Source organism: Pectinophora gossypiella, chromosome 16 (assembly GCF_024362695.1).
Source record: "Pectinophora gossypiella chromosome 16, ilPecGoss1.1, whole genome shotgun sequence".
Lineage (NCBI taxonomy): Eukaryota > Metazoa > Arthropoda > Insecta > Lepidoptera > Gelechiidae > Pectinophora > Pectinophora gossypiella.
Genome location: NC_065419.1, coordinates 12,197,349 through 12,209,093, shown reverse-complemented (window position 1 = coordinate 12,209,093; position 11,745 = coordinate 12,197,349). Strand labels below are relative to the sequence as shown.

The 11,745-nt window shown below is 35.4% G+C and overlaps 1 protein-coding gene across 1 annotated transcript; it reads left to right on the top strand.

The window, feature by feature from the left end:
- LOC126373868 (inhibitor of growth protein 5) lies at positions 1-2,520 on the top strand. Its single transcript, XM_050020219.1, has one exon. It carries the CDS (start codon positions 251-253, stop codon positions 1,070-1,072), a length of 822 nt encoding a protein of 273 aa, XP_049876176.1. The 5' UTR covers positions 1-250; the 3' UTR covers positions 1,073-2,520.
- The last annotated feature ends 9,225 nt before the right edge of the window (positions 2,521-11,745 follow it).

Genomic DNA, 11,745 nt, shown 5'->3' with positions numbered 1-11,745 from the left:
TGCATAAAATGGAACGTTACAACCATTCGTTCGCTTGCACTGAAAAATGCGAATTGCTTTTTTGAGTAAAAGTTTTAGGCTTTTTATTGTTTTATTAGTGATAAATTTAATGAAGTGTTGTTAGTTATTGGTGCAGCAAAGAAGCTAACAGGTTTCGGAAGTGCATGTCGCATTTAGACGGCTGTCCTTCTTTTTGTAGTGTGCATAAATCTTTCAATTCATCCCGGGGGTTCGTTACGAAATTTGCAAAATGACTTCAGCCCTGTATTTGGAGCATTATCTGGACAGTCTTCAACACCTGCCGATAGAGTTGCAGCGGAACTTCAAACTGATGAGGGATCTTGATGATCGGGCGCACGGGTTAATGAGGACAATTGACCTTATGGCCGATGAGTTGTTGCCTAATATCCCGAAAATGGACGAAGAGACGAAAAAGGAGAAGGTAAATACCATTCAGGGACTATTCAATAAAGCTAAAGAATATGGAGATGACAAGGTGCAGCTTGCCATACAAACTTACGAGTTGGTAGACAAACACATACGTCGCCTTGACTCAGACCTTGCTCGTTTTGAATCTGAAATTCAAGAAAAGGCCTTGAATTCCACTCGCACCGGCCAACAATCCACTACTGACCAGGAAAATAATGCTACGACTGTTAAAAAAGGTAGGAAGAAACATAAAGCCAATGAGAAAGCTGCTGCCAGTACAGGAAAGAAAAAGCGAGCGATTGCGTCTAGTGAAGATGACGCTGCAAATGGCAGGTCGGCTGCGAAGAAGAAGGCTTCGCGTAAAAGCGCTGCTGCAACTGCCATTGCAACTAAAGAAGAGGAAGAGAATGCGGATTTGGATTCCGTTGGTATGGCACACCCTAGTGATGTCCTGGACATGCCAGTTGATCCAAACGAACCAACTTACTGCCTCTGCCATCAAGTGTCTTATGGAGAGATGATTGGCTGTGACAATCCTGACTGTCCAATTGAGTGGTTCCACTTTGCTTGTGTGGATCTGAAGATCAAGCCTAAAGGCAAGTGGTACTGCCCTAAGTGTACACAAGATCGGAAAAAGAAATGATCCACAGTCAAACCTAGTGTTAAGACAACAGAAAAGACTGTGACGGTTAAGAAAGAAGTAAAGTGACTGTCTATTACTTTAAGCTGAAATGTTTTAGTCATAATTACAAATATGATTTAGGCTATGTCCCAATTAAAGATATATTTTCTTTATCGGAAGGTCTTATCCACATAATGACTATGTGTTAACTACCTTCTTGTAAGAAGTCTTTGTAAATGTATATAAAATTAGATCATAATATATGAAATATATGGATTTTTAATTTAATATGAACGAATATTCTTTATATTGAAAGTAATAGTCAATTAATGGTATTAATTTGCATTTCTTTTGATCTAGAAATATAGATATTTAGTGAAAGGCTCTGATACCATTGTGTATTAATGATTTCCTAAAACATAGACATATTATGGATCTTAGTTGGGACTTGGGATCTCCATTTAAAGAAATAAAAATGAATTATGTTCACAATTGCCTAAATCTTTATGGTGAATTATTTATTTCTGTTGTCTGTCTTTGTGTGACTTTCATTGTCTTAATTGATATCAACAATTATTTTAATTATTTAAAAATAAATATAAGGAAATAATGTCGACAGTTTTATGTAATATATTTATATTTATGAGATAGCGTTTTATTGTGTAGCAATGATAGTTAAAACCATAAGACTGTACAGTGCTTAACATAAGACTTCCATTACAACAATTGTAGAAAGAACTGACTGATTCCCTTCGTCTGAATGTGTTGTCCTAGAATAAATAACATTTTAATTAACTTCATCTGTTAGTTTTAATTATAATAATACAATGTTACAAAATTACTTGAAAGTTGAGAAAAAGTACATTCAGGCCTGTTTCACCAAATGCTGATAGGTTTCTGATAGTTTATTTTAAAGGATACATTCTGGATAAGCTATACAACACTTATCAGCAATTGTAAAAAAATATTTTAGTGGGTAGGTACCTATACTAATTCTGTTACATGTATTACACAGACGGCCCTCTAGAGAAAACAACTTACTATGTGAATGCTCAACAAGAGTGATGTCCATTAGGGAATCTTCCAGTCATTTTAGAATTTATAATTTTTTAGATTTTATAAATGTATAACAACATAGAAATGAAAGTTGTAAGGATTTTGTAATTTTAATAACTGCACATTTATGATACACCACTGGTGAAATAAGCAACAGTTATGCTGATTTCAGGGGGAGATTTTGATTATAAAATATAGTACAGTCAGTGGTAACATAAGTAACCACTTGTCCTAATAAGTCTATATACATTATGTTAGTGCACTGACAGTGCATAATATAATGTGTATGGTACTTAACTCTTACTGATAAGCTACAAAGAGCCCCGAGATCAACGTAGCTGTGGCGACAGATTTATTATTATAATAATATTATTTTGTTATTGTCTTCGCGTTTAATAAATTGATTGAAAATATTACGCATTATTATTAATTTATCAATAATAATTATAACAATTTTGCATGTCAACGTTTTATCACTTACAAGTACTTGCAGACGCCTAGAAAAGACACAAATACGCAAACTAATAGGTACTTACTGTCATTTTCGTTTCTTCCGTCCTGTATAGTCGTGGTCAGAGATGAAAACAAAACCTTAAACATTGACTACTAATTTGATAAGAGTATTTGTACCTACTAGATACCACAGCCCCCGCACCGATCCACTAGGGTCGATTGATTCTTTCAAATATAATCCTTATCTTCTTCTATCGAGTGGGTTATAAGGTGGATTACCAACCTCATCAACCCTGACCTTATAAAACATTGTTTCTCTTTCGACTCTACCACTTAGATTCGCCTCATACCTACGTATGTTTGGTTAATCTTCGTATGCGTGCTTCTAATCTTAGTATTTATTTATTTTTTAATACACACCATCGGTATATAAAAAACAAAAAAAAAAATGTTATACTATTACAGGCGTATATAACATTCAAGTTAAAATTTTAAACAAATAATAAAACAACACGTAAACATGTTTGAGGTAACTTAAAGTTACAAGTAATATGAATATGATGTATAGGTACCTATTTCATTTATCTTTAAAACAACTATGACGTAGGTACTCTACATACGAATCTACGAATATGATGTAGAGTAGGTAAGGGGCATCATATTCGTATTTATCTTATTCGTATTTACATAATTAGTTCAGAAGTAGGTACTTACATACGAAATGACCCGCGGATTTTAATGGAACTAAAAGACAAGCCATAATAAATTATATGCAGAACCTGCGACAATGGCGCCAGACCCAAGGTTTCGTGGTGGGGACTTTACTACCCATCATCATCATCTCCTTAATGGGATGGGGTAATGACACCCATGCTCCCATCCCTGGGTCAAATATAGTTCAAAAGATACAGCCCTTTTAAAGGTTGAACTTTGAGACCCTCTGACAGACAAACGGACAGACGAAAAAACGGTTTAGGGTACTTACTAATAGGAACATGTAACAACCCCCCCTTACATATATTACTTAAATACCCCACACACTCCACTCCAATGACTAATCTGACCAGGATTCGACCCTGGGTTATAGTCAAACTAAGTGATTAAATTGGCCATTATTATTGTTGTGATCGTCTAGTATAAAGGTAGGACCTTATGTTGTGTTTTGTAGTAACTCAAATTCTTTTATATGAAGGTAGCTGAGTCAGATATGAATGCATGTTATTGAGGGCATGTAAATAAAGAATAATACTAACTTAATATACTACATATATATACTTAATAACAATACAAATAGGTTATAATTATATCACTATGGTAAATGAGAAAGTCAAGGAATTATCTAAGTAATAGGGCAATGGAATGTAAGATAATATAAGTATTTATAGTTTAAAAACAGTCAAATCAACGCCAAGCAAACCTAAACTTAATGACACTGATTAAAGCTTATAATTAATCAAATTAAACAAGAGAGACTTACAAGAAGGTAAGAAATAAGTTAGTTATTTAAAATATGTTAGGAATTTGGTTTTATTATTGTAAAAGATCTAGGAACACAGGAAAAGGATTAGAATACCATACCAACAATGTAATAGTATAGGGTGCCGTTTCGAGCCCCGACCACGCTCACCGGCGAATGAGGCCCTACCCTGATTTAGGCCCCTCTCCGAAAGAACAAATAGGTTTTTTATGAAATGATAAGCACATAAATGTGACATATCAGGAGCATTAGGTAAATAGTTGGTAGGTAAAGGGAAGAGCTTCCCAACACCAATTTCACATATGTAATAAAATTATTTAAGTTAGACAGATTTACATCCAATCTAACAACACAACTCATTGTGATGCATAGCTAGCACCATAGCCATGGCGCAAAAAGGTAAGTATGTGAGCGACTTAGCAACCGGAAGCCAATATGCAGCTACTCATCACTGTCCTCCCCCCAATACACCACAGTGCAAGAAGATCAACAGAAGCAGTGACTACCGAACTGGATTGACCCCAAATATACTAAGCAAAAGGTCCCTAACAAAACGAATGAGCGACTTAGCAACCGAAGGCAATACGCAGCTACTCATCACTGTCCTCCCCCCAATACACCACAGTGCAAGAGGATCAACAGAAGCAGAGACTACCGAACTGGATTGACCCCGAGTATACTAAGCAAAAATGTCCCTAACGTCCCTACTATGGCTTCAGCGGCATTGCAATAACACCAGCCATAGGAATAAGTATGATTGTGAGATGGATGGTCATGAATATGACACCAACCATGAATCACAAGAATATATGCAGTCAAACTGGATGTAATTGTTATGCATAAATGCATTATTGCAATAATATTGCATGTTAGTAAGCAGACAAGTTGCATAGTGAAATTAGGCCAGGTAAACCCCTGGACAAGGTATAGGTTGTTAGGTATGTCACAAACTAGCAGCAGTGACATTAAGGTATTATCAGGTAGAAGAATAGTAAAATAACACAAATAAATTGTGTTGAATTGGTTTGTATATTGCATTTTAGTAAGCAAACAAGTTGCATAGTGAAATCAGGCCAGGTAAACCCCTGGACAAGGTATAGGTTGTTAGGTATGTCACAAACTAGCAGCAGTGACATTAAGGTATTATCAGGTAGATGAATGGTAAAATAACACAAATAAATTGTGTTGAATTGGTTTGTATATTGCATTTTAGTAAGCAAACAAGTTGCATAGTGAAATCAGGCCAGGTAAACCCCTGGACAAGGTATAGGTTGTTAGGTATGTCACAAACTAACAGCAGTGACATTAAGGTATTATCAGGTAGATGAATAGTAAAATAACACAAATAAATTGTGTTGAATTGGTTTGTATATCAGTGTAATCAAGCCAGGCAGGCCCGGACAATACAGTAAGTACGTATATAAGAAGTCATGTTAAGTCACATAGGTGAAATAACAACACAGATTCAGAGTATATAAGTTTATTCAAAAGCCATTATCAATACCATTACCTTCATCTCATGGTATCCAGACTTTTATAATTCAATTCAAATTAGTAATTAATTGTATTATTTACATGGCTTAATAAGCCACAATAAGCTGATAGGTCCAGAGAGGGTCATAATAAATTTACAATATAACACAAGAGGACAAAGTTGACCCATACCATACAATACTACTACTGATTATATGGCATCGGCTAGAGTCTTCATACTCGAAAGCATCGCCACGCACAACCGCTCATCAGGAGGAGGCAATCCAACCTGACTATCCAAGTCGCAGCGCTGGCTCGATACTGATTATCTAGCTTCATCTCATATTGGCGGATGGTCATCCTATCCCAATATCAGAAAGAAGGTCATGGATAATAATATCTCACCGCCCCACTCCTGTAGATAGCTGTATCTCCCAAAGCACCACTATAGAACAATCCAGAACCATGTTACAGTGGTAACAACAACTGTTCCTACAATTATTCTACATTGACACAGTGAGGTAGCAGGCCGTAAACCATAAAGGTTCACCCTGTGTAACTTCAGATTGGTTTTCGAATAGAATCCTCAGGGGAATTCTAACTACAATAAAACACAGCAAGATTACAATCCAACCTGGACCATCAGTCTAGGTTCACAATATAAGGTAAAAATCTAAATCCATGAGGTTACCTCTAAAACAAGGATACCTCATTCTGCATGCTGATCTCCCCATCTCCAAGCAATAATTATATTACCTCGAAATGCGGATCTCAACACACAGAACTACAAGCAGAACATTTTTTTGTTCAGTCTATGCGGCAATATCTACAATTTTCATTGTAAACATTGACACACAGCCCAAACATAACCAATAAGAAAATAAAAGTCCAGTCAGAATATATCGCAAGCAGTCATTCCCTACGCGTCAGTAAAGTGTCAGTCAAAAGTTAAATAGATAAACATACATAAACTACATAAAATAACATAAATAATAACAAAACACAAACAAAGGTAAACAATCACAAGCAGCACATGATCCCTACATTCGCAAGCTTCCCTACACACTTTTGACACATCCTACTCCTATCGGGCCCTATCTTTAGCGTAAAATTGTACCTGTCGTCTGAGATCTGATGATCTCAGACCTGTTTCCAACGAAGCCTGAAAGAAAAAGGTAACTAGTACACCACACTTCCTAGTTTAAACCTAACAGGGTCCCTACAGCGCACTCCGCGGACTTTTGTCGGACAAAACCCTAAATATTTCACGTAATCTACGCACGGAAGCTAATTCTAATCCCTATTCTAACGCGGTAGACGATCAGCTACACCACGGAAGGTTCGAATAGCTGATTAAAGAGCAAATTTACATATTTTGACAAAATAACAATCGCGCACTGTAATCCTGAGCTACGGAGCTCTCAAAAGTCGCGACAGCTGGTAATCCAGCAGAACGGATCCCTACCAACTTACAGAATAGCTAGTCCGACTTGAAATTCCTAAACCGGCAGCACCTCCTGCTGTTCTTGCTCCGAGCGAAGTTCCCCAAAAAATCGTGCAAAACCCCTTTTATACCCGTTATGCTCCGTCCCATCTCTCAGGCAATCGCGATATTGCTACCATTAGCGCCTCAAAAACATCCAAATGACATTTACCCGACATTGACAATCGAGGTATTTATTGAAAATCTCATACTTCCTATTGACATAAAAATATTCATTAAATTTTATTTTTATTCCTAAGTAGACTATAATACTAATGATGTTATTTATTTAATCAAATTCTATTTAATTTATCAAATCAAAACTGCAGAATTTTAGATAAAAAATATATCCAATTTTGTAGAATTTCTAAAAAGCCAAACACTCGCTCGACCATTTGCCTGACGTTTCTCGCACACATCTCTAATTTACATAATCTACACAAACCAAGCTCCTCAACCTTATTGGCTGTTTCTCTGTGTACGCGAAAAGTGGCGTGACTTCTGGATTGTTCTATTTTAGGGTCTAAAACGCGTACAATACAACACCTTGTCAACAATCCAAAAACGGTTCCGTTTTTGGAGACAAAAACCATGAATAATACCTAAATTCCTCTATATCTCTTAAACCGTGACAATCAGGTAGCTGAAACTTTCAAAAACAATGCATCTCCATTGCCATCACAACTACAAATTCAAAGAAACACAATAAATCAAATATTTAAAAAGATTCCCCACTCTACAAACCCGATCCTCCAATGCATGTTTTGGCTTGTCATTAACTACGACAACATACTAGCAATATAAAATTCACGATCAACTCACGTTCATGTTTTTGTTCACTAAATGTTCTTTCAATTGTAGGCACGGAACCCCTCAAAATAATGCGATTCACACTTGGCATTATTTTAGTTTTACTTTTTTTTTCATGATTTTTTCAATTTTCACGAATTACAGTTCTAAAAAATTAGAATAATATTTTAAACGATAGGTACGAACTTCGTATGCTTTATAAATCAATTTCAACAAGAAATACTACGTAATATAGCTATTATTTTCAATTTTGTAAAATATACCAGCTCAAAACCCTTCATTCATATATTTTTACATCGACACCCTTTTGGTGCTTGCTACTCCCGCGAAAATTCAAACTATCCTAATGTCTATTTTTGTATTTTAAATAATTTTATTCCATGAATTCGTACATATTCTTTCAAAATAACATCCCTATCTCGAATCCTAATTAACAAACTCTAAAATTTCGTATACCTTTTTATAATCTATGTATTCCTGTGACGTAAACTGAACATATCCTTCATTCGTTCTCACAGTTAAACAAAACAGTTGAATCAAGTAGTGTGGTTTGTATTGTTTGGACAATTAGTGTACTTTTTGTGTTAAATATAATTATTAAACCTTTCAGATTGTGTTTAATATGACTACAAAATAGTGAGAATCATAATGGAAGGAAGACAAAATAAGATGCAACGTACGGGTTTTAGCTACAATAATTAGTAAGATTGAAGACTTCTTGACGATGTTTATAATGTATCCTATAAAATATTCACTCGCCAGGTAAGAAATTAATAAATACCTTTTGTATTCGTTAAGTATTTTATAGAGAAATTCGTAGTGCAAAAAGTCACTGTTTCAACCATTTGTTCCAATTTTTCTTATGATAATTTCAACTATCAAACAGCAATCAAGCAAAATTTTATTACTTAACTCCATGTGTGGAGAGATAGTTCTTATCAGGACTACAAGAATTATTTGAATCTGTTTAGGATTTAATGAGATATTAACAGATGAAATTTTTCAAATATTCCTTAAATTCCTACACATGCTCAGTCACTAACAACCTTGTTTTATTGATGAGTAATATAATAATTAGTAAATTACATACCTACCAGACATGAAATCAACCAATAGTTTCTGGACTGATAAATAAAATATAAAGTTATTAGCAAAACGGTTTCGGTTAAAACTGGCTTTCATGATGAGATTTGATCTCCCTTCATATTGTTTTGAGAATAAGAATGAATCCTACTCCTATTGTACTTACATGTTTTTATTAGTTTATTAGAGTCCTGTGAATCACAAATAATACCTGTAGAAACAATAAGCAAATGCAAGTCATTGTCTTAGTAGGTACTAGACAGTGGTTATGCTCACACATAGAATTTACCCCTAATTTAAGTTATGAATTACTTTCAGAATCGTCCAAAGATCCAGGAGGGACAGATATTTACTCCAAACCTGGAATCTGTTGCAGAATATTAAAGAAAATTATGGGAAAACAAATGTGAATGACGGACAGATTTAGCAAGATAAAAGATTTAAGCCTACAAGCACGCTACTGTTTCTCACATCAAAGGTACTTTGTTAATTATGCGTATCAATATTAAATAAAGCAGTTTTGGAGAAAAATAGTATGTTTCATTAATAATACCCTGGTTGATTATTTTTATTGATATCGTACAGCTCCATCTATTAGCAAGCTATGGTACTACAATGACTTCTAGCTATCAAGTTGCCTAGAGATGGATATCTGCTTTTCACATATGACAGGCATTTCTCACCCCATCTATGTACGAATAGATGCACTTATCCAAATCTATTCCCTAAAAGATGGCGTTAAATTTATAAAAATAATAAAAAATAGTTACCTTATAGAAACATTAGATTCGAATTAAGAAATACGTATTTACATAATGGTATACATAAACATATACAGCCTATATACGTCCCACTGCAGGGCACAGACACACATAATGGTATAATCACTAGAATATCATTATCACTTCCATATAGGTTTGTGCATACATACACACATACACAAACCCACGCCTACCTCCCACCAGGGCAAGCTGAGACCACTGAATTCCTTTTGTTTGTAGGTCTATGGAATTATGAAACCTAAAGATGAAACAAAGCCTACATGTTTCTCAAAGTTCTAATTATGTTTTTCCTGTCTAAAGTCATAAAAACAAAAGAATATTATAATAATAAAAATATAAATTCAAAAAGACGAAAATAATAAATAAATGTCGAAAAAATATTTCACCCCATAGCCAAACCTTTTAGTTACTGTTAAGTACTAACTTTTCGACAAATATTTGAACACATTATTGATGTACATTAAAGTTTATTGAAAATAAACTAGATGACTCCATCCGCGACGATTATTGTGGTGCGTTCTGTTACAAACACACACACAAGAGCCAAGGCTAACACTACCTAAGGGTGTCGCCGTCGACGGATACGTCTGGGAGGACATCATCATCATCATCATCATCAATGGGAAACTGTCTCTGTACAGAATCAGAAAAGTACCTACATTAATTCATTTTTGCTCTAATAAAAAAAATATCAATCTTTTTATTTGTATTTTCTTCGAAATATGTATTTGCGCCAATGATTTTAAATAATATAAAAAACTACCCCTACAAAAGAAAAAACATCATCGAAATCGGACCTGTCCCTGGCAACTTACAAGTGAAACCCTTCATTAACTCCACTATTATAAAACTTGGTCCAGACAAGCAACAATAACAAACAATATGACAATATGGGCAACTGCACTGACATAGAGATTTCGGGCGGTAAGTAATTATTTAGCGAAGCAAAACGAGTAATTGGTGGGGATAACATGAATTTGGTGTGAGGGGAAAAGCTCTAAAGTTGCGTCAGACATGAGCGGCGAACGAGTGCGCTTGCGTCAGGCAATCATGCAGGCATGCGCCGAGTTCCGCGCCTGCGCTAATTTGTAAAGCTCGGTACCTGTTTCATGAACTCGCGTGGAAATAAATCGCGAGATTTCGTAAGAAAAATTAGGCATTTTGAAAAGGGCTCGAGTTTGATTAAACGTGCTTTCAAAATACCTACTTTACCTATTGTTTTTTACCTACACACTGATGTCCAAAATGTTTTCTCCATTTAATTCGTGTCAATTTATGAAACTAAGATTATACCTAATTTATAATCTTATTATCTACCTACCCTACTTAGCATATAACATAGACGTCCCACTGCTGGGCACATGTCTTCTCACAATTAACCGGAGTAGAAGGGGGGATATACCTAAATAACTCATCATCAACAGCCTATATACGTCCCACTGCTGGGCACAGGCCTCCCCTCAATCAACCGGAGGGGATATGGAGCATACTCCACCACGCTGCTCCAATGCGGATTGGTGGAGGTGTTTTTACGGCTAATAGCCGGGACCAACGGCTTAACGTGCCCTCCGAAGCACGGAATCATCTTACTTTTTCGGACAATCAGGTGATTCAAGCCTGAAAAGTCCAATAACTAATGGAAATAACTAATAAGTATTTATTTTGTGGTATAAAGTAGCTATTTGATTTGAACTAAACTATTTTTGTAATCACAGAACCTTGGTATTCTTTATCAGAATATATAAAATACTTCCTGGTGTGTTTGTTTTGATAAATATTTCGTTTCTGGTCTGCAAATCGTCCATCTTCAAGGTTAAACCCTCGAAAATAATGTGGAGAGCTGAGAGAAAGTTTCTGTATATCATCTTCATTCACCTTTATTAGTCTCCACCAAAACATGGCCTTTAAGGACCTGGATCGTCTATCAGAGTGCTAGACACCTGGTTGTTATCAGACACTTATCCCCCAGATACCTTACTTATCATTATCATCCATTTAAGAACCACGCTCTTGTCGGTGTAGCATCCAATTCAATTCTTTGACTTCAAACACACGACGTTCGTCTTCTCTTTATTTG

What these genes read in the sequence shown, in the direction of transcription:
- LOC126373868 (XM_050020219.1), top strand. Translation starts at nt 251, where the DNA reads ATGACTTCAGCCCTGTATTTGGAGCATTATCTGGACAGTCTTCAACAC.